General features: G+C 58.3%; 1 protein-coding gene across 1 annotated transcript in view; it reads right to left on the bottom strand.

The window, feature by feature from the left end:
• Window positions 1-1,488: 1,488 nt before the first annotated feature.
• Window positions 1,489-23,727, bottom strand: part of ADAMTSL3 (ADAMTS like 3) — a gene marked incomplete at its 5' end in the record, with an annotated part of 44,735 nt that continues 22,496 nt past the window's right edge. Inside the window, 13 exons of the mRNA XM_045582458.1 lie at window positions 1,489-1,632; window positions 2,883-3,132; window positions 6,463-6,557; window positions 8,306-8,510; window positions 10,234-10,414; window positions 11,770-11,952; window positions 12,844-12,972; window positions 14,744-14,880; window positions 15,952-17,368; window positions 19,225-19,381; window positions 21,767-21,946; window positions 22,062-22,254; window positions 23,135-23,264. Of these exons, the coding sequence (XP_045438414.1) occupies window positions 1,594-1,632; window positions 2,883-3,132; window positions 6,463-6,557; window positions 8,306-8,510; window positions 10,234-10,414; window positions 11,770-11,952; window positions 12,844-12,972; window positions 14,744-14,880; window positions 15,952-17,368; window positions 19,225-19,381; window positions 21,767-21,946; window positions 22,062-22,254; window positions 23,135-23,264 (3,296 nt within the window). The remainder of the gene's footprint in view (window positions 1,633-2,882; window positions 3,133-6,462; window positions 6,558-8,305; window positions 8,511-10,233; window positions 10,415-11,769; window positions 11,953-12,843; window positions 12,973-14,743; window positions 14,881-15,951; window positions 17,369-19,224; window positions 19,382-21,766; window positions 21,947-22,061; window positions 22,255-23,134; window positions 23,265-23,727) is intronic.

The following is a 23,727-nucleotide window of genomic DNA, read 5'->3' as shown; positions in this document are numbered from 1 at the left end:
GGGGGGGGGGGGGGAGGGGAGCGTGCAGGAGGCAGCTGGTCTATGATACTCTCTCATCAGTGTTTCTAGCTCTCTATCCCTTTCCCTTCGTCTCTGTATAAAATCAATAAAATATATATATTTTTAAAATAAAATAAACTCAACTTCCGCCTCACCAGGCCCTCCCCCGAAGTCCCACAGCCAATGCCAGCCAGCTTGCACCCTAACTCAGCTCCCATCCTCACCCACCCCGATCCTAGGGCTGAAACCCCATCTTCCACGGGTTCACCCCAACCCCCTCCCACACACGAACCCCCGTCCTGACTGAACCCTCATTCACACTGGACGCCCAGAAACACCAATTCCAATGAAAAAAACAATCATTGACTATCAATGATTCCCCGACCCCCCCGCACCCCCAAGCCATCCTAATTCGATAACTTTATCATTTCCCCCCCAATGAAAACCCTCAGGAATTTCACGTTCTGCATACATTCGGTCTTCTAAGGCTTTGGTTCCCCCAGCCCCCCCGCCATTGTGTGCAAGAATGTAGTGCTGGGGGGTTGGGGGGATTGCATTCACCGCCCTCAGGATGTGCGTGAACTTAATTCAAAATCAGTAGAAATGCGTCCCCTCCTCCTTTGATCTCCAAGATGCAGCGTGCCGTCACAGAATACATCTCCGTCCGAGAGCGAGGACAGTCCTTGGGGCCTGGCCGGCGTGACCCCGTCTCTGTTCACAGACTCCACGCCAGGATCCGCACAGACGATGTCAACGCCAACATAGCCACAAGCACTGACCGCAGTTCATCACCTGCAGATGTCCAACGCGCCTGCCGACGCCCTGACTCTGGAGAGAAGGGGAAGCCCTGGGTCCCGGTGTCTCCCTGAGCCTTGAGTACACCAGCCTCGCCTTGCCTCATGGACCCAGCGGTCGGTCCCGGGTTCGATTCCCGGTCGGTGGGGGCACACCCCCGGGAGCAGCCGAGGGGGACGGGCTGGACTGGTATCTCTCGGACCGACTCGGCTGGAAGGACCACGGCCGTGGGAAACGATGGCACCGAATGTTAGCAGCGGTGACTGGTCACGGGCCTGGGTTTTCACGGCAGAATCGGGAGCTTTGTGGGTTTTTGTTTTTTAAAGAAATACATATTTTGGCACAGCAGGTGTGGCTCAGCGGTTGAGCATCGACCTAGGAACCAGGAGGTCTCGGTTCGATTCCCGGTCAGGGCACAGGCCCGGGATCCCCAGTGTGGGGCGCGCAGGAGGCAGCCGCCGGCCCAAGATTCTCTCTCTCCTCATGGATGTTTCTCTCTCTCTCCCTCTCCCTGCCTCTCTGAAATCAATACAAATCTTTTTTTTTTTTTTTTTTTTGTAAGTTAACTATGGTGACTGCACATCGGCCTGCATCGGACGGCGGAATTTAGAGGTTTGTGCCTTTTTAAAGAAATCCGTGGAGTTTTTTTTTAACCACCGACTCGGGCGAGGCACCGGCTCTGACGTCCCTGTTTGTTTGCCTCGGCAGCATCGGACGCGCGCCTGCCGCGAGGTAACCCGCGAGGCACGGCCGGGGGCGCCTCTCCCCGCAGGGGCCCAGCGCGCAGACACAGGTGCTTCACACGCGTGCAGTAGCCAGCGGCGTCTGTGCGGGTTCCTGCAGACAGGACGACAAGACCAACATGTAAAACCACATGCATGGGACACACCACTTGTGAGAAACCGGGTTAAAAAACAACGGATTCGTCCGGCTGCCGTGGCTCAGGGGCTGAGCGTCCACCTGGGAACCAAGAGGTCAGGGTTCGATTCCCGGTCAAGGGCACAGGCCCGGGTTGCAGGCTCCATCTCCAGTGGGGGGCGTGCAGGAGGCAGTTGATCCGTGATTCTCTCTCATCATGGATGTTTCTCTCTCCCTCTCTCTTCCTCTCTGAAATCAATAAAAATACAATTTAAAAAAAATATATATTTTATTGATTTTGTACAGAGAGGAAGGGAGAGAGATAGAGAGTCAGAAACATCGATGAGAGAGAGAGTCATCGATCAGCTGCCTCTTGCACACCCCTACTGGGGATGTGCCCGCAACTAAGGTACGTGCCCCTGACGGGAATCAAACCCGGGACCCTTCAGTCCCCAAGCCGACGCTCTATCCACTGAGCCACACCGGTCTCGACTAAAAATACGATTTTATTTATTTATTTATTTTTTAAAAGAACACAGACCTAGCCGGTGTGGCTCAGTGGATAGAGCGCTGGCCTGGGGACCAAAGGATCCTGGGTTCGATTCCGGTCAAGGCCAGGTACCTCGGTAGAAGGCTCCTCCCCAGCCTGGGCCCTGGTAATGCGCATGCAGGAGGCAGCCCATCGCTGTGTCTCTCTCACACCGATGTTTCTGTCTCTCCCTCTCTCTTCCGCTCTCTCCGAAAAAATCAACGGGAACATATCTCAGGTGAGGATTAACCAAAACCAAACAAATTAAAAAAAAAACGCATATGCCGAAACCCATGTGGCTCAGTGGATAGAGCGTCGGCCTGCGGACCGAAGGGTCCCGGGTTCGATTCCGGTCAGGGGCATGGACCTTGGTTGCGGGCACATCCCCAGAAGGAGGTGTGCAGGAGGCAGCTGGTCGATGTTTCTCTCGCATCGATGTTTCTAGCTCTCTCCCCCTCTCCCTTCCACTCTGTAACAATTCAATAAAATATATCTTTAAAACACACACACACACACACACACACACAAAAACAAAACAAAACCCCATAAAGCGCACCGAGTTGCACCCATCCAAGCAGCCCATCTCTGCATGTCCCCAGATCCCACTTTCCTTCCCGCGAGGCCTCCGCCCTGACCCAGACCAGGTCGGCCCCGTGAGGGCCTGGTTGGGCGGGGTTTGGGGGGGGGGGGCAGTCCTGACCTGGGAGGGGTGTGCAGGGTCGCAGGAGGGCCCCGCACAGGGCCGCCAGGACGCCGGCCTCCGGCTCTGCGGGCAGTGCCCCTCGGCCAGCGGCGCGCAGCTGCTGGCGTGCACACAGTCCACCCGGCGGGCCTGGACGCCCGGGCCGCAGGCCGCCGAGCAGGGCCGCCAGGGGCCGGGGCGCCAGCAGGCGGCACAGGCCCCCGCCGCCCCCGCCACGGCGGCCGAGCAGTTCCTCCCGGAGGCGGGCCTGAAGCGGAAACAAAAACAAAACAAAACAAAACGTGAAACACTGAAACGGAGGTGTCACTTCTTGCTGGGATCAACCCTTTCATGGCACTACAATTTCTTTTCTTTAAAAAAAAATTTTTTAAAAAATATATATTTTATTGATTTTTTAGAAAGAGGAAGGGAGAGGGATAGAGAGCTAGAAACGTCGATGAGAGAGAAACATGGACCAGCTGCCTCCTGCACACCCCCTACCCGGGATGTGCCCGCAACCAAGATCCATGCCCTTGACCGGAATCGAACCCGGGACCTTTCAGTCCGCAGACCGACGCTCTACCACTGAGCCAAACCGGTTTCGGCTTAAATTTATTTTTACCAGAGGCCTGGTGCACAAAATCCGTGCACCATTGGGGTCCCGTGGCCTGGCCTGTGCCCTCTCACAATCCGGGATCCCTTGGGGAATAGGAGAGCCGGTTTTGGCCTCTCCTGCAGGCCAGGCCTCTAGTATTCTATAAGGAGTGTTGAAACTGCAGGGGAAATGTGATAAGATAAAGGAAATGGTGATAACCCCAACTTTTCTAAGGGAAAATAACAGTACATCGTTGGGTGCAATACCTGGATCAGCCAGTAGGGGGGAGCGTCCGTCAAAGGGTTTTATATCCTACTGTCAACAGGTTTTGTTTTGTTTCAACGTATTTTTATGGATGTCAGAGAGGAAGGGGGAGGGAGAGAGAAAAAAAATATCCACGATGAGAGAGAATCATGGATCGGCTGCCTCCTGCACGCCCCACACTGGATGGAGCCCCAAACCCTGGGAATGTGCCCTGACCGGGAATCAAACCCTGACCTCCCGGTTCACAGGCCAGCACTCCACCACGGGGCCACACCGGCCGGACACAACAAACTGTTTATAGAATTTACAAGGGGGAGCTGCAGCGGAGGGAGCCTGCTAACCACACAGATTTTTTTAAATTTATTATATTTTAATTGATTTCAGAAAAGAAAGGGGTGGGGAAAGAGAAACGTCCATGATGAGAGAGAATCATGGATCAGCTGCCTCCTGCACGCCCCGCACTGGGGGTCGAGCCAACCGCCCAGACGTGTGTCCTAGACCGGAATCAAACCCGGGACCCTTCGGGCTGCAGGCGGGCGCTCTATCCACTGAGCCACACCGGTCATGTAGTATCTAAACCACATGTGTCAAACACAAGGCCCGCGGGCCAAATCCGTCCCGCCAGGCCTTGCAATGTGGCCCGCACCGCGCTGTCCTCACTGCACTCCGCTGCGTTTCCATCACAATGACAGTTTATGACTGTTCAGTAAACCATTCGGCCCGCGATTTAGGCTGGATTTTAGATTTTGGCCCCTTCTCTGATTGAGTTCGACACCCCTAATCTAAACGAATAGGGCAGTCCACTCATTTCCTCATCTAAAACCTGTCCTATGTGAATATGAGCTGTGCCGAAACTGGTGTTATCATCATTGATGTTTCTTTTCTTTTAAAAAAAAATATATTTTATTGATCTTTTACAGAGAGGAAGAGAGAAGGATAGAGAGTTAGAAACAATGATGAGAGAGAATCATTGATCAGCTGCCTCCTGCACACCCCCTACTGGGGATGTGCCCGCAACCGAGGTCCATGCCCTTGACTGCAATCGAACCCGGGACCTTTCAGTCCGCAGACCGACGCTCTATCCACTGAGCCAAACCGGTTTCGGCATCGTTGATGTTTCTAACGGTCTATCCCTCTCCCTTCCTCTCTGTAAAAAAATCAATACAACATAGTTAAAAAAATATACATACATATGTGGCGTGGTGCACGAAATTCATGCATTGGGGCGGGGGGGGGGGGCGGGAGGGGGTGTCCCTCAGCCCGGCCTGCACCCTCTCCAATCTGGGACCCCTCAGGGGATGTCCAACTGCCCGTGTAGGCCCTGCCAGACGCTGACTTGAAGCGTCTGTGTGTGTCACGTCCCTCACAATGGAAGGAGGGGTCGTGCAGCCCGATTACACAGCATCCACGGGGTCGCGTGTCTGAAGCGGGGATGGGGGTGGGATGTGGATCATGTATACGTCCAAGAAGCATGCTCCCGGAAAGCATGGCTGGTATGCCAGAGACCCCCGCTCCCCCCACCCCCCTGCCCCGCCCCCCCCCCACGCTTTGGGTTTGGGTTATAAATCTTGGAAAACGCGATGAAAAACATCTGCCAGGCACACATCCATCTGTGTGTGGTCCCCATCTTCCCGGCCACACAGGAAATGGGGGTGTCTGTTGAGAAAGGGGCGGGGGTGAGGGGGAGACGGTTCTGGCTGCAGTAACGGTGGGTGGGGAACAGGAATTGGGCCAGCTGTGCGAGGCCAAGCCTTGGGGAAGGCTCGGGCTGGTCCTGGAGCCCAGGGTCAAGGTCGTCTCGTTTTCTCCAGCAAGAAAACCTCCATGGGGTCCTACCTACCGGGTGTGGCTCAGGGGACAGAGCATCGGCCTGTGGACTGAAGGGTCCCGGGTTCGATTCCGGTCAAGGGCACTTGCCCAGGTTGTGGGCTCGATCCCCAGTGGGGGCGTGCAGGAGGCAGCCGACCCATGATTCTCTCTCATCGTGGATGTTTCTCTTTCTCTCTTTCTCTCTCCCTCTCTCCCTCTCTCTCTCCCCCTCTTCCTTCCTCTCTGAGGTCAATAAAAATATATCTGAAACCCACAAAAAAAAAATGATGTGCATGCATCTATCCCTATTTCAGCATAACACATATTATTAAGAACTAGTGGCGTGGTGCACGAAATTCATGCATTGGGGCGGGGGGGGGGCCGGGAGGGGGTGTCCCTCAGCCCGGCCTGCACCCTCTCCAATCTGGGACCCCTCAGGGGATGTCCAACTGCCCGTGTAGGCCCGATCCCTGTAAACCAGCTGTCCGACATCCCTCTTGCAATCCGGGACCGCTGGCTCCTAACTGCTCACCTGCCTATCTGCCTGATTGCCCCTAACTACAACCTCCCCCCCCCCCCCCCCTACTGCCGGCCTTCTCATCCCCAAATGCCGCCGCCCCCCCCCCCCGGGTTGGCCTGGTTGCCCCCAACTGGCCCCCCTGCCTGGCCTACTCGCCCCCAAATGCCCACCCCCACCCCCTGCCCACATGATCACCTCCAACTGCCCTTCCCTCTGGCCTGATAGCCCCTAACTGCCTCTGCTCAACTGTGCCACGTGGCTTTGTCGGTAAGGTCTCCTGATCCAATTAGCACATCACCCTTTTGCTAGTGTCGCTGTCACTACGGGAGATGACGGTTCACTAGCAGTCGGCAGTGACGGGAGGGGACAGACGGGTGACCGTCACCTTCGGGGGGGGGGGGGCGCCGTACCTCCTGTCTTCACAGCGGGGGTCGGAGCTGTTGTGTGGACAGAGGCCGGGACGCGGCTGTGTCCTCACGGGGCCGCCCAGGCAGCGTCGGGGACACTGGAACGAAGCACAGGGCGGTGAGCTGGAGCAGCTGCTGCGCCCAGGCCAGAAGGGGGCGGTGCCCGAACCACTCCGCCGGCGACGACCTTGACCTCGAACCCCTGACCTCTGGGGCTGAGCGCAGACCAGTGTCTGCAGGCGAAGGGGCTCCGTCTGTCCTATGCTGCTATGGCAACCCTAGCAGGCCACACTTCAGGCCTCTACCCGTTATTTTAAACATTTTTTGGGGCAAAGATTTCTATCATAATATTGCCCGGCTGGCGTGGCTTCGTGGTTGAGCCTGGACCTGGGAGCCAGGAGGTCAGGGTTCGATTCCCGGTCAGGGCACAGGCCCGGGTGGCAGGCTCCATCCCCAGTGGGGGGCGTGCAGGAGGCAGCCGGTCCGGGTTTCTCTCTCATCATGGACGTTTCTCTCTCCCCCTCTCTCTCTCCTCTCTGAAATCAATAAAATAAAAAAATAAAAAACCTATGAGGTGTGGCTCAGTGGATAGAGCGTTGGCCTGTGGACGGAAGGGTGCCGGGTTCGATTCCGGTCACGGCACGTAGCACGGTTGCAGGCCCTGGTCGGGGTGCGGGCAGGAGGCAACCCATCGATGTGCCTCTCTCCCATCGATGTTTCTCTCTGTCTCTCCCTCTCTCTTTCACGCTCCCCAAAAAATCAATAATGAAAAAATACCCTCGGGCGGGGGTATTAACAAATAATAATGATAATGATAAGTAATAAAATGGTCATTACAAAGTTACAGACCTGGATCAGAGGCTTACAAAAAGAAAGAAAAAAAGGAACAAAGATCTTCTAGAGCCCTGGGCAGTGTGGCTCAGTGGATAGAGCATTGGCCTACGGACTGAGGGTCCTGGGTTCGATTCCCAGTCCAGGGCACAGGCCTGGATTGGGGGCTCGATCCCCAGTGGGGGGCCTGCAGGAGGCAGCCGACCCATGCTTCTCTCTCATCATGGATGTTTCTCTTTCTCCTTCTCCCTTCCCCTCTGGCATCAATCTCTATATATAAAAGCCTAAGTGAGCATCATAAGTGGATGGATGACCGAATGGGCTGTGTGGGACAGCCAGACTGGCAGGGGGGTGACCAAACAACTGAACAGCAGGCTGTGTGGGGCAACCAGGCTGGCAGGTGTGTGTGTGTGTGTGTGTGTGTGTGTGTGTGGTGACCAGGCCAGCAGGGGGCAGTTGGTGACAACCATGCCAGCGGGGGGAGGCAGCAGTAAGAGGCGACCAGGCCAGTGGGTGGGGTGGGAGGGCAGTAAGAGGCGACCAGGCCAGTGGGGTGGGGAGGACAGTTAGGAGTGACCAGGCCAGTATTGGGGGCAGTTAGGGGCAATCAGGCCAGCAGCTGAGGCAGTGAGGGGTGATCAGGCCGGCGGGGGGTGGGGGGGGTGGGAGTAGTTGGGGGTGACCAGGCTGGCATCGGGGGCAGTTGGGCAATCAGGCCAGCACTCAAAGGCACGCAGGGCGATTAGGCCGGCCGGCGGGGGTGAGGGGGAGCAGTTAGGGGCTATATCAGACTGGCAGGCAGGCAGGCAAGCAGTTAGGAGCCAGCGGTCCTGCCTTGTGGGAGGGATGTCCAACTACCAGTCTAGGACATCCTCCCCCCCGACCCCCCAGCAGCCGGACATCCCTCTAGGGGTCCCAGATCCGGGAGGGAGCAGGCTGGGCTGAGGGGAGCCCCCTCCCCTCCAACTATGGCGCCAGGAGCACCGTGGGAACCGGGCTGTGGAGGCCTCCTCACCTGGCCCGCCAGCTCCGCGGTGCACGGGCGGCCGGAACATGGGCTTCTCCCCGGAGGCCGGTCGTCGGGGTCGCAGGCTCCAGGGGGCAGCTCCCCGGCCGCGCCGCCAGCCTCGGCCTCGCGGGGGCGCTGGCACGTCACCCGCCGGACGCGGGAGCCCGCCCCGCAGGAGGCGGAGCACTCGGACCATGGGCTGGCGAACCACCTGTGGACGGAAACCCGTTAGCTCTGCGGGGATCGGCCATCCCCCGTCGGATTTGGGGGGGAGGGGGGCTCCCTACGGGTGCGCCAGCCCATGCCTCCAGGGGCAGGACCAGCCCTCAGGGGACGCCTGCCTTATTGCAAGACTAGCGGGCGGGGGGGGGGGGCAGTAAGAGGGGCCTGGCTGGTGCTGTTCAGTGGTTAGCGTCGACCAGGGAACCAGGAGGTCAGGTTCCTTATGTTCAGGGGGCCACCCCCCTCCCCCCAGCTGTCCCGCTGTGGCCCCAGAAGACAGAGCGAGGGCAATACTGTGTTTTTCTCTCATTTTGATGTTTTTCTCTCTCTCAATCGGTTTCTCTCTCATTTAAAAAAAATATATATATTTTATTGATTTTTTTTTTTACAGAGAGGAAGGAAGAGGGATAGAAAGCTAGAAACATCGATGAGAGAGAAACATCGATCAGCTGCCTCTTGCACACCGGCTACTGGGGATGTGTCCGCAACCAAGGTCCATGCCCTTGACCGGAATCGAACCCGGGACCCCTCAGTCCACAGGCCGATGCTCTATCCACTGAACCACACCGGTTTCGGCGGTTTCTCTCTCAGTTTGATGTTTCTCTCTCTCAATCCATCTTTTTTCCTCTCTCTAAAATCAATAAAAATATATATATTTTTTAAAATGCTTACTTTATGCTGAAACCGGTTTGGTTCAGTGGTTAGAGCGTTGGCCTGTGGACTGAAAGGTCCCGGGTTCGATTCCGGTCAAGGGCATGTACCTTGATTGCGGGCACATCCCCAGTGGGGGGTGTGCAGGAGGCAGCTGATCGATGTTTCTCTCTCATCGATGTTTCTAACTCTGTCCCTCTCTCTCCCTCTCTGTAAAAAATCAATAAAATATATATTTTTAAAAATTCTTACTTTAGTAAAAGTCACTACGTTCCTATGTTATATACGTGTGAAGGTGAATGCTAACGATGAACCATTACTTGAAAGAGTATGTTCTGTATACCCTTGCATAAACACACTTTTTTTATTATTTTTTTTTTACTGCAGGTAACCAAAAGATCAGATGAGTTTTTAAAAACGTGTCCAAGCAGATTTCAACTCCTCAAAGAGGAGAAAAAAATATTGCATTTGAATCCTCCCCCCGAGGATATTTTTCCCATTGATTTTCAGGGAGAGTGGAAGGGAGGGAGGGAGACAGAGAGACACGTCAACATGAGAGATGCGTCGATCGGCTGCCTCCTGCACGTGCCCCGACCAGGGCCGGGAATCGAACCTGGGACCCTTCAGTCCGCAGGCTGATGCTCTATCCACTGAGCCACACTGGCCAGGGCTTTCCATTCTTTGTGGGAGGCAGCCAGCCCCCATGTGCTCTTGGTCCTGTGAACCACGATGCCAGCAGCCTTGGGACTGGGCGCGAGGCTGGCCTGACCCTAAAGGTCGCACTTTTGTAAAAATTCATTTTATATTTCTAAAAATATATTTTTTATTGATGTCAGAGCGGGAGAGGGAGAGGGAGAGAGAATCACGGATTGGCTGCCTCCTGCACGCCCCCCCCATTGGGGATGGAGCCCGCAACCCAGGAGTGGGCCCTGACCTGGTTCCCAGGTCGATGCTAACCACTGAGCAGCACCAGCCGGGCCCCGCTAAAGGAGTCCAGGTTGTGGGGCCTTGGGAACCAGCAGATGGCCGGCCGGCCGGGGCAGGGCCGTGGCCGCACGTACCTGGGGGGGCAGTCCCGGCGGGGACAGGGCTGGGGGCGGGCAGGCGGCCTTGGGAGGTGCCGGCACAGGGCCGCGCTCACATCCTGCCCGCCGGCCACGCACCGGAGCCTCCGGACACGGGTTCCTGGGCGGCCGCAGGCCGCGCGACACGGCGTCCAGTTCCCCAGTCTCCACGCCGGCTCTGTGGGGGGCAAGGATGGGGAGTGATGCTGCAGGCAGGCGGGGCCGGGGTCCCCCCAGCTGTTCCCCAGAGACCTGGACCCCCCCCCCCAGCTGTCCCACTGAGAGGCCTGGACTCCCCCCAGCTGTTCCACTGAGAGGTGTGACCCCCCCCCAGCTGTTCCACTGAGAGGCCTGGACCCCCTCCCCCAGCTGTCCCACTGAGAGGCCTGGACCCCCTCCCCCAGCTGTCCCACTGAGAGGCCTGGACCCCCCCCCCCCAGCTGTCCCACTGAGAGGCCTGGACCCCCCCCCCCCCAGCTGTCCCACTGAGAGGCCTGGACTCCCCCCAGCTGTTCCACTGAGAGGCCTGGACACACCCCCCAGCTGTTCCACTGAGAGGTGTGACCCCCCCCCCAGCTGTTCCACTGAGAGGCCTGGACCCCCCCAGCTGTCCCACTGAGAACCCTGGACACCCCCCCCCCCCCCCAGCTGTCTCACTGAGAGGCCTGGACTGGACCCTCCCCCAGCTGTTCCACTGAGAGGTGTGGACCCCCCCAGCTGCCCCACTGAGAGGCCTGGACCCTCCCCCAGCTGTTCCACTGAGAGGCCTGGACCCTCCCCCAGCTGCCCCACTGAGAGGCCTGGACCCCCCAGCTGTCCCACTGAGAGCCCTGGCCCCCCCCAGCTGTCCCACTGAGAGGCCTGGACCCCCCAGCTGTCCCACTGAGAAGCCTGGCCCCCACCCCAGCTGTCCCCTGAGCGAACTGGACACCCCCCCCCCCCAGCTGTCCCAGTGCGTGGCCTGTCTGTGCTGTGTGCACAGACGTCCCAGAGTGCAAAGGGGTCCTTTACTTTTACTTTGACTGAATTAATGCATTCGTTCTTCGCTGTGTTTACTGTACTTACCGTAAACACTTCCTGATTGTTGGGAGTGTGACGTGTCCCCACTTCCCCCCGCTTCCCCCTACAACGGGGTCCTTTCACCTCTCTCCCCTCCACGAACCAGTGGGAATGGCCAGTGGGAATGCCGCCAGGATGGGCCCTGGGACCCCAGCCCAGGAGAGGGGCCACTGCAGGCCAGAGGGACCCGCCAGGATCCTCCTCATGGGGAGGGGGAGGGGGGGAGCCTCCACAGAGTCCCCAGCGGGCCAGTGAGGGTTGGAGAGAGACAGAGAGAGAGATACACACATACACAGAGACAGAGACATCGAGAGACACATACAGAGACAGAGAGAGAGAGAGAGAGAGAAGAGCAGCCCTTAGTTCACAGTGAAAACCATCGCACGCCCATCTCCTTTACCCCTCAGCGCCATCACCCTCACCGGGTGCCCTGTGGGCGGGGAGGCCCCGGAGCCCAGCCGGGGGGACACTTACCCAGCAGGTGCAGGACGGAGGCGGCCGCGGCCTTGCCCAGGGCGCTGGCGGCCCGGCAGACGTAGGTGCCTCTGTCCTGCCGGGAGACGCTTCGCAGCCACAGGGACCCGTCGGGGAGGACCGAGGCGCTGCCCCCCAGCGGCCCGCCCCGCTTCTCCCAGCTCGCCGCGGGCCGGGGCGCGCCTGCGGAGGGAAGCACATAGCAGCCGCGGCCCCTGGCAACCAAGGCACATGCCCCTGACCGGAATCGAACCCGGGACCTCTCAGTCCGCAGGCCGACGCGCTATCCACTGAGCCACACCGGTTTCTGCTACAGGATTATTTTTTTAAATATATATTTTATTGATTTTATACAGAGAGGAAGGGGGAAGAGATAGAAACATCGATGAGAGAGAGTCATCGATCAGCCACCTCTTGCACACCCCCTACTGGGGATGTGCCCGCAACCAAGGTACATGCCCTTTGACCGGAATCGAACCCGGGACCCTTCAGTCCCCAAGCCGATGCTCTATCCATTGAGCCACACCGGTTTCTGCTACAGGATTATTTTTTTAAATATATATTTTATTGATTTTATACAGAGAGGAAGGGGGAAGAGATAGAAACATCGATGAGAGAGAGTCATCGATCAGCCACCTCTTGCACACCCCCTACTGGGGATGTGCCCGCAACCAAGGCACATGCCCTTTGACCGGAATCGAACCCGGGACCCTTCAGTCCCCAAGCCGATGCTCTATCCATTGAGCCACACCGGTTTCTGCTACAGGATTATTTTTTTAAATATATATTTTATTGATTTCAGGGAGGAAGGGAGAGAGGAAGAGAGAGAAACATCCACCATGAGAGAGAATCACGGATCGGCTGCCCCCTGCACGCCCCCTACTGGGGATGGAGCCTGCAACCCGGGCATGGGCCCTTGACCGGGAATCGAACCCGGTACCTTTTGGTCCGCAGGCTGACGCTCTATCCACTGAGTCACACCGGCCAGGGCTGGACAATCAAGTGTTTAAGGACGGCCGGGGTGTCTCCAGCCCACAGCCCACGGGCCCTCTCCTGGCCAGCGGCCACACGTACCTCGGACGGGACACTGGATGGTCACGTTGGTTCCCAGGAGTGCCCTCACGGTGCCCCCGACCACGACAGACAGCGGGCCGGGGTCCCGCCAGCTGACGTTGCTCCCCGCCACCAAGATGACCGGCGCCTCTTCGTTCAAAGGGAACAGAAATCGTGTTAGCTCAGTTTTTAGTGTTTTTTTTATAAAATCATTTTTACTGACTTCAGAGAGAAAGGGAGAGGGATAGAGTCTCAGAAACATCGATGAGAGAGAAACATCCATCAGCCGCCGCCTGCACGCCCCCCACTGGGGATGTGCCCGCAACCAAGGCACATGCCTTTGACTGGAATCGAACCTGGAACCCTTCAGTCCGCAGGCCGACGCTCTATCCACTGAGACAAACTGGTTAGGGCTGTGTGTGTGTGTCTTTGTTTGTGTGTCTTTGTGTCTGTCTGTCTGAAATGTGACCCCAACCATTCTTGGGCCACCCCACTTTCCCTTAAGACTCTATAGGTTAGCCCCAACTGGTGTGGCTCAGTGGATAGAGCGTCGGCCTGCGGACTGAAGGGTCCCAGGTTCGGTTCTGGTCAAGGGCATGGACCTTGGTTGTGGGCACATCCCCAGGTGGGGGGTGTGCAGGAGGCAGCTGATGGATGTTTCTCTCCCATCGATGTTTCTGACTCTCCCTCTCCCTTCCTCTCCGTAAAAAATCAATAAAAAATATATTTTTTAAAAATAAGCAGAACAACACATCAATGTTTCTCTCTCCCTCTCAAACCGATAAATAAATTATCATTTCTTTCTGAAAGTAGGACCAGCCCGGTGGGCGTGGCTCAGTGGCATGCTGGCATGAGCGTCGACCTAGGAACCGGGAAGTCACGTTCGATTCCCGCTCAAGGACAGGCGCCCAGTTTGTGGACCTGATCCCCAGTGTGGGGCGTGCGGGAGGCAGCCAATCCATGATGCTCTCTCATCATTGACCTTTCTAACTCTCTCCCTCTCCCTTCCTCCCTGAAATCAACTAAGAAAATATTTTTTTAAAAAAAGAAAAGACATGCAGTCTGAAGCAATCAGAATGGCTTATGAGTTGAATAATCAAATTCTCGCCCGGCCTGGCGTAGCTCAGTGGCTGAGCGTCGACCTATGAACCAGGAGGTTATGGTTTGATTCCGGCTCAAGGGCACATGCCTGGGTTTGCAGGCTTTCTCCCCAGTGTAGGGCGAGCATGAGGCAGCTGATACATGATCCTCTCTCATCATGAATGTTTTTCTCACTCTCTCCCTCTCCCTTCCTCTCTGAAATCAATCCTATATAATAAAGAGGTAATATGCAAATTGACCCTCATGCCCTCGTACAAGATGGCCGCCCCCGTGTGATCAAAGATGGCTGGCAGGGGAGGGCAGTTGGGGGCAATCAGGCCTGCAGGGGAGGGCAGTTGGGGGCAATCAGGCTGGCAGGGGAGGGCAGTTGGGGTGACCAGGCTAGCAGGGGAGGGCAGTTGGGAGCCATCAGGCTGGCAGGGGAGGGCAGTTGGGGTGACCAGGCCAGCAGAGGATGGTAGTTGGAGGTGATCAGGCCAGCAGGGAGGGCAGATGAGGGCAATTGGGCTGGCAGGGGAGCAATTAGGTGTCTGCAAGGCTGACAGGGGAGTGGTTAAGCATGTGAGCAGGCTGGCAGGCAGGAGAGCCATTGGGAGCCAGCAGTCCTGGATTATGAGAGGGATGTCCCTGTGGAGGATCGGGCCTAAACCGGCAGTCAGACATCCCCCGAGGGGGTCCCAGATTGGAGAGGGTGCAGCCTGGGCTGAGGGACAGTGCACGAATTTCATGCACCGGGGCCTCTAGCTAAAATATATTAAAACAAACACACACACACAAACACCCAACCCCACGCGAGGCAGGCGTCAGCGCCAGGCGTTACCTGCAAACAGCACGGGGTATGTATGGGTGCTCCCCGCGTCGGAACCGAGGGGGCTGGCCACGGAGCACCCGTACAGCCCTTGGTCTCTCCTCGTGGGGTTCCGTATCTGCAGCACCCCGCCTCCGGACAGAACGATCCTGTGGGACGGCGAGAAGGAGGAGGGGGTCAGCGAGTCAGTGGCCGGGGACCACAGCCAGCCACGGAGAGAAAACAAGGCATGACCGGCCACAGACACGGGGCGGGCAAGGATCCCCAGAGACGGCCCCGTGGAGCCTCCTGCCGATGGGGGAAGGATCCTGCTGGAACCACGTTCTTAGGAGAGGGAACTGGAACGTAGATCGGAGAAAACTGGAATATCCATGAACAAGGTTTTGCAAAAGGGCCCGGCGGGCGTGGCTCAGTGGCTGAGGGTCGACCTAGGAGCCAGGAGGTCAGGGTTCGATTCCTGGCCTGGTCATCCCAACATGCCCGGTGTTACGGGTTCGATCCCCAGTGTGGGGCGTGCAGGAGGCGGCCGGTCCATAATTGTAATCTCATCATGGCTGTTTCTCTCTCTGTCCCTTTTCTTTCCTCTCTGACATCAATAAAAATATATTTAAAAAAAACTCAACAAGCCCTAGCTGGTGTGGCTCGAGTGTCCGCCTGCAGACTGAAGGATCCCAGGTTCAATTCCAGTCAAGGGCATGTGCCTGGGTTGTGGGCTCAATCCCCAGGAGGGGGCGTGCAGGAGGTAGCTGATCCACGATTCTCTCATCATGGATGTTTCTCTCCCTTCCTCTCTGAAATCAGTAAAAATATACACTGAGTGGCCAGATTATTATGATCTCTGAACGCATAATAAATCTGGCCACTCAGTGTATTTTATTATTGATGGATGGATGGATGGATTGATATATTTCTTCATTGATTTCAGAGAGGCAGGCAGAAGGAGTGAGAGACAGAAACATCCATGATGAGAGAGAACCACTGATAGGCCGCCTCCTGCACGCCCCCTACTGGGGATGGAGCCCGAAACCCAGGCATGTGCCCTTGGCCAGAATCGAACCTGGGACCCTTCAGTCCGCAGACCGAAGCGCTCTAACCACTGACCCACACCGGCCAGGGGCACTGGGTGCATTTTAGCAGAAAGACACCCCCAGAAAGCACGCCTGGCTGTGGGCGGGGGAGGCGCCTCGCCAAAGGAAGCAACGGGTGTCCCCCTTACTCACTTCTCCGAAGGCTGCAGCGGCCTCCCGTCCTTGGTCCAGACGTAGGCCACCGCCCCCTTGCCGCCGCCGCCCAGCCCGCACCGCAGGCGGACGGCCGCCGTCCGGTTGGTGATGTACACGGCGCTCCCGACGGTCGCCTGGACCAGCTCCGGTCCCTTCTTCGTGGACTTGAGCGCCGGCCTGCTCGCGTCTGTGCCCCCGGGGCTTTGGGGCGCACGGCCCGCGGGGGGGTCCCCTCTCCCCTGCGCCTCCTCCTCCTCCTCCTCCTCCTCCGGGGGCTGCGCCTTGGCGAGCTCGGCCTCCAGCCGGTGGGCGATGACCGGGGACGCCAGGGGGCCGCCCACCAGCCGGCTCAGGTTCCCGATCAACTCGTCGTCGTCGAACCGGGGGGCCGTGTCCAGGCTGTAGGCGCCCCGTTTCTCGGCGGCTTCCGACGGCTGCCCTGTCCGCTCGCCCCAGGCCCCGGGGTGGTGGCAGCGGCCCAGCAGGGCGCAGAGGAGCGGCTGAGGATGGCGCCCCGGGCCGCCCTCGGCGCCGCCCGCCTCCAGCAGCTCATGGCGCTGCTTCTTCCACACCCGCCTCAGGGTCTGCCGCGTGGACCCCAAAGGATCGGGGGACCGGCCGGGGCCCGCGGTAGCGGCGGCGGGGGGTCCCCATGCGCGCTCCTGCGACGTCGCGGCGCGCTCGTGCGTAGACGCCGCGCGCTCCTGCGCCTGCGACGCCGCGCGCTCCTGCGCCTGCGACGCCGCGCGCTCCTGCGCCTGCGACGCCGCGCGCTCCTGCGCCTGCGACGCCGCGCGCTCCTGCGCCTGCGACGCCGCGCGCTCCTGCGCCTGCGACGCCGCGCGCTCCTGCGCCTGCGACGCCGCGCGCTCCTGCGTAGACGCCGCGCGCTCCTGCGTAGACGCCGCGCGCTCCTGCGTAGACGCCGCGCGCTCCTGCGTAGACGCCGCGGCCGCGCGCTCCTGCGACGCCTGCGACACCTGCGTCGACGCCGCGCGCTCGTGCTCGTGCGTCGCCGCGCGCTCCCCGGGCCCCGGGCCCCTGAGTAGCCGGTTGCCGGCGCCGATGAACTTGAGCACCAGGGTCTCCCGCGCGGGGCCGGCCACGCAGCTGTACACGCCGGCGTCCTCGGGGGCCGCCAGGCCGTGGATCTTCAGGGACCCCGCCTTGGTGACGGCCCAGCGGCGGCGCTGGGAGGAGGGCTGCAGGCGGCGGCCGTCCTTCTCCCACCGGACCCGCGCCTTCGGGAACCGGCGCACCGGGCACCGGATCACCACCGACGCCGCTGCCGACGCGTTGGGCAGCAGGTAGGCGCGGCCGCCCACCGTCAGGTGCACGCGCTTCTCCTCCCGCGTCTGGATGTACACGCGCCGGGCGGCCAGGATCTGGGGACCCTTCGTCTCTCCTCTCCGCTCTGTAAGGGAGGAAAAACAAAACAAAACAAAACAAAACAAAAGAATGAAGCTTCCCTCCCCAACCCCAGCCGGTGTGGCTCAGTGGGTAGAGCGTCGTCGGCCTGCGGACTGAAGGGTCCTTGGTTCGGTTCCCGGTCAAGAGCACGTGCCCGGGTGGCGGGCTCCGCTGTCCCCAGTGGGGGGCGTGCAAGAGGCGGCCGATCCATGATTCTCTCTCATCACAGATGTTTCTATTGTATCTCTCTCCCTCTCCCTTCTTCTCTAACATCAATCAACCAATAATAATAATAATAAATAATAATAATAGTAAAATGCCAACAAACATCTCAGGAATAAAGGGTTTTTCACTTTAAATCTTTATTTATTTCTACTGTTACCGATACTTTTGTGCTCTCTCTAAAAAGGCCATGCTAAGCTCCAGCCGGTGTGGCTCAGTGGGTAGAGCGTCGGCCTGTGGACTGAAGGGTCCCGGGGTCGGGTTCCCGCTCAGAGCACACGCCCGGGTTTCAGGCTCGATCCCCAGTAGGGGGCTACCATTCATTTTCCAGGCTTTCATTCTCAGATGTTTATTGTGGTGTTTTTTTTGTGTGTGTGTTTTATTGATTTCAGAGAGGAAGAGAGAAACATCCATAAAGAGAGAGAATCATGGATCGGCTGCCTCCTGCAGGCCCTCTACTGGGGATGGAACCCACAACCCAGGCCTGTGCCCTTGGCCGGGAATCGAACCCATCATCTGCTGGTTCATGGGTTCGACCCCCCACCACGGAGCCGCCTGGACCGGGCAGAAACAGTAGTCTTTGTCTTTTTTTCTTTCTCCCCCTACCTCGTGTCCCCGCCACACGCCACAGTCATGTATGACTTCATCTCGGGCCACGTGGCACACGCCCTGCTCACCGCGACGCCTCCCACACGGTATTCTGTTATTTTAGCGGGAGCAGCCGGAGTGGCTTCTGTCCCACGCTTCTCCTGGGCCGTCTGTGGTCTAGCCACAGGGCCGTCCAACCACCCGCAGCTCCTAAAAGCCAGACCGATGCAGCATCAGAGTTCCAGGGCTCTGGGGCACCCTGAGTCTGGGGATCACAAATCCTCGGAGGCTCGAGATTTTGAAAATTTGTTCTCAAAGAATTTCCAGGGGCAGGCCCTCACCCCCCCAAAAAAAAACACACACACAAAACAAAACAAAAAAACATCCAAAACACCCCCCACTAATGTCATCCATGAGTCAGCAGGGAGAGGGGGGTAAGAATAGGGGCGGCGGGGGGGGAGGGGGAAGAGGGGTTGGCCACCTGGCAGGTAAGGGCCTGGCCAAGTCTCAGACTGTCTCTAAATCTTGGATTCCTCGTCTCCAAACAGGGGGTTATCTCTGCCTCCAGATAAACGAGTTAATGCACAAAAGCAACTCCACTTAATAAGTGCTATTCGTTTCTTTGTAAAAAAATATATATTTTTTATTGATCTTTTTTAGAGAGGAAGTGGGAGGGAGAGCTACAAACATGGATGAGAAACATCCATCAGCTGCCTCCTGTGCTCCCCCTCCTCTTTACGTATACAATACAAGGGCAATATGCACATGACATGCACTGACCACCAGGGGGCAGACGCTCAATGCAGGAGGCGCTCCCCTCCGCCAGCGGTGGTGGTGGGACCCTCTCCCACCTTGGCGTGTCCTAAGCCGGCAGACGGATGCCCCCCACCCCCCAGGTCAGGTCTCCTGGACCGTGAGAGGGCACCGGCCGGGCTGAGGGACCCCCTGCCCCCGGAGTGCCGGGAGGGCCTCCAGTCCATAAATAAGAGTCAGTGGCTGCTATTTGGATGGTGAAGCCGTAGGAACGAGACGCCTGCTCCCCATACTCACTGCTGCACGCCGGCATCTGGCAGGGCTGCACCAGGGGCGGCGCCGGAAGCAGCTCCCGGCACAGGGCCGCGCTGACGGGCACCCGCCTGCCCTTGGCCGTCAGCCGCTGGCACACCTGCTTCCTCCGCTGGGTCCCTGCACCGCAGCTGACGGAGCACTGCAGGGGGGACGGACAACAGCGCCTTCAAACACACACACACACGCACACACTCACACACACAGACACACACACTCACACACACACACAGACACACACACACACACTCACACACAGACACACACTCACACACACACACAGACACACACACACACACACTTACACACTCACACACACACACACACACAAGCACACACACACATACACACACTCACACACTCATACACTCACACACAGACACACACACACACTCATACACACACACACAGACACTCACACACACTCATACACACACACACTCATACACTCACACACACTCACACACACACACACAGACACACTCACACACACACTCACACACACACACTCACACACTCACACACACACAGACACACACACACTCACACACACTCATACACACACACACACACACACAGACACACACACACACAGACACACACACACTCATACACACACACTCATACACTCACACACACACTCACACACACACTCACACACACACACAGACACACACACTCACACACACACTCACACACACACACACTCACACACACACTCACACACAGACACACACACACAGACACTCACACACACACATACTCACACTCACACACACACACACTCACACACACACTCACACACACACGCACACACACAGACACACACACTCACACACACTCATACACACTCACACACTCATACTCACACACACTCTCACACACACACACACTCACACACAGACACACACACTCACACTCACACACACACACACTCACACACAGACACACACACACACACTCATACATTCACACACACACACACTCACACACTCACACACACACTCACACACACATACTCACACTCACACACACACATACACTCACACACACACACACTCTCACACACACACACTCACACACACACACTCACACACAGACACACACACTCATACATTCACACACACACTCACTCACACTCACACACTCACACACACACTCACACACACATACTCACACACACACACACATACACACACATACACTCACACACACACACTCACACACACACACACTCACACACACTCACAGACACACTCACACACACACTCACACACACAGACACTCACACACACACTCACACACACACACACACATACACACTCACACACACACGCGCGCGCACACACGCACCCAGACACACACACACACACTCACACACACAAACACACTCACACACAGACACACACACACACACACACACACACACACACACACCTACACTAATAAAAGGGTAATACAGCCGAAACCGGTGTGGCTCAGTGGATAGAGCGTCGGCCTGCGGACTGAAAGGTCCTGGGTTTGATTCCAGTCAAGGGCATGGACGTTGGTTGCGGGCACATCCCCGGTAGGGGGGTGTGCAAGAGGCAGCTGGTCGATGTTTCTCTCTCATCGACGTTTCTAGCTCTCTATCTCTCTCCCTTCCTCTCTGTAAAAAATCAATAAAATATATATTTTTAAAAAGGGTGATATATTAATGAGACCGACATCTTCCGGACAGGGCCACAGGGGCGTGGGGGGGCGGGGGGGGGGGCTGAGGCAGAGGCAGTTGTAGGGGAGATCGGGCCAGGAGGGGAAAGGCTGTTGTGGGTGATCAGAACAGGCAGGGGAGAGCCGTGAGGGGCGATCATTGCCAGCAGGCAGGTGGGCGGTTAGGAGCCAGCGGTCCCCAGATTGCGGGAGGGGTGTCCGACTGCCCACAGGGCCCGGGCCTACCCCGGCAGCCGGACGTCCCCCGAGGGGTCCTGGATTGGAGAGGGTGCAGGCCGGGCTGAGGGACACCCCCCCGCCCCTATCCACCAGAGTGGTTAGTGGTGACCAGGCGGGCAGGCAGGGGAGCGGTTAGGAGCCAGCGGTCCCGGATTGCGAGAGGGATGTCCCGCTGCCGGTGTAGGCCCGATCCCTGTGGAAGGGGGTGACGGTAGGCTGAGGGACACCTCCCCTGCCATATGCTCATGCTCATTTCATGCACCGGGCCATTAGTCTCTCTCTCTCTATATATATATAAAAGCCTATCATGCTAATGGCCTCTCTGACATGCACTGACCACCAGGGGGCAGATGCTCCGACCAGGAGGTTAGCCTGCTGATCGGGACTGGGTAAGAGGGGCCGGACACGCCCTGGAGCCCTCCCGCTGTCCCTCCAGGGCCCCGATGGTGCGACAGCGGGGTCCCTCGGCCTGGCCCGCGCCCTCTTCGCCATCTGGGGGTGTTGGAGGGTGGGCTTCGGCCGGGCAGAGCGTGCACTGAGCCTCTCGTATTTTATTGACACACATGGGGGGGCCTGTGCGGCCGGGAGGGGCCCTCACCTCGGACCAGTCGCCCACGGAGAGGTGCGGGGGGCAGTCGGTCCTGGCGCAGGACTTACGGGATGCCGGCCGGGGGCCCTGGCACAGCGCGTCGGACAGGCCCAGGGAGCTGCCGTCCGTCAGCAGCTGCCGGCAGGTGACCCTCCGGTGCTGGGCGCCCCCTCCGCACGTCCGGGGGCACTGCAGGGTGGAGGGGGGGCGTCAGGGCGGGCTCACCCCCACCCCCCCACCCCAGGAGCCCGGCAGGCGGGCGGTCAAGGGGGGCCCGGGGGGAGACAGGGTGCAGGCTGCCTACCTGCTGCCAGTCCTCGATGTGCCAGCCGGGAGGGCAGTCGAACTGGTTGCAGGCCTGCAGGGCGTGGGGCCGGTCGGCCCCGCACGCCTCGGCCGGGGCGGGCGCGTCCCCGGGGTGCAGGCAGTGCACGTCCCGCGTCTGGATGCCCACGCCGCAGGTCGCCGAGCAGGGCCCCCAGGGGCCCGTGCGCCACCTGGGCGGGAAGAGGAGCGGGAGGTTGGACGGTCCCATGAGACCGCGGGCGTCGTGACGTGGGGACGATCTTAGGTCCTCAGAGCCTGCAGACGTCACGCCGCGAACGCAGCATCTCAGGTGCCAAAAGGTGTGTTGGGAGCCGAGTCCCCTGCCGACCTGAGAATCGGGGGATGGAGCAAGGGTGGGTAGCCCTGCCTGCTCTCCTCCAGGAGTCCTTGGGCACGTGGCAAGCAACAGTGTCCTTCGTTCTGCTGTGCGTGCAAACAACAACAAAACACACACACACACACACACACACACAAAAACACAATACATGCCCAGCTGGTGTGGCTCAGTGGTCGAGCGTTGACCCATGAACCAGGAGGTCACTGATTCAGTTCCCGGTCAGGGTTGCAGACTCAATCCCCAGTGGGGAGTTTGCAGGCGGCAGCCAATCCGTGATTCTCTCTCCTCATGGCTGTTTCTCCTCCCTCTCCCTCTCCCTCTCCCTCTCCCTCTCCCTCTCCCTCTCCCTCTCCCTCTCCCTCTCCCTCTCCCTCTCCCTCTCCCTCTCCCTCTCCCTCTCCCTCTCCCTCTCCTCTCCCTCTCCCTCTCCCTCTCCCTCTCCCTCTCCCTCTCCCTCTCCCTCTCCCTCTCCCTCTCCCTCTCCCTCTCCCTCTCCCTCTCCCTCTCCCTCTCCTCTCCCTCTCCCTCTCCCTCTCCCTCTCCCTCTCTGAGATCCACTTAAAAATATATTTTAAAAATATGAATCTGGTTGCAGCATAGCTTGAGCGGAGAAGGGAGCACTGGGAAGCAGGCTGGTCAGGCGGACCCCCCCTGGCTCCAGGCCCAGGCCCGTGTCCTGGGAGCGAGACACACGCACACGCACACACACGTACCTGGGCGGGCAGGGCTCCGTGTTACACGCCTGGCTCATGGCGGGAGGCCGGTGCACCGAGTCACACAGCGAGTCGTTGACCGTCTGCCGGGTCTGCGAGTGCAGACACACTGCGATGGCCTCCTGGTGGCCTGGAGGGTGGACGGAGACAGAAATGCAAATGATTTTTAAAAATCTTTTATATTTAAAAAAAATTTTTTTAAATTGATTTCAGAGAGAAAGGCAGAGGGGATAGAGAGACAGACAGACAAACATGTTTCTCTTTCTCCCTCTCCCTTCCTCTCTGAAATCAATAAAAATCTATAACTGATAAAAGGGTAATATGCTGATTAGACCAGGAGATCTTCCGGACAAAGCCATGGTGACAGGACAAGGCAGAGGTGGTGAGGGTCGATCAGGCCAGGAGGGGAGGGCATTTGGGGGTGATCAGGCTGGTGGTGGTGGGGGGAAGAGTTGGGGGCGAGCAGGCCAGCAGGGGTGGGCAGTTGGGGGTGATCAGGCAGGCAGGCGGGACAGTTAGGGTTCCAATCCCGGATAGGGCACATGCCCGGGTTGTGGGTCCGATCCCCAGTGTGTGGGGTGTCCCTCAGCCCA

This window comes from Pipistrellus kuhlii, unplaced genomic scaffold, assembly GCF_014108245.1.
Source record: "Pipistrellus kuhlii isolate mPipKuh1 unplaced genomic scaffold, mPipKuh1.p scaffold_m20_p_161, whole genome shotgun sequence".
NCBI lineage: Eukaryota > Metazoa > Chordata > Mammalia > Chiroptera > Vespertilionidae > Pipistrellus > Pipistrellus kuhlii.
The sequence above is the reverse complement of the archived record's forward strand: the minus strand, read 5'-3'. Positions and strand labels throughout refer to the sequence as shown.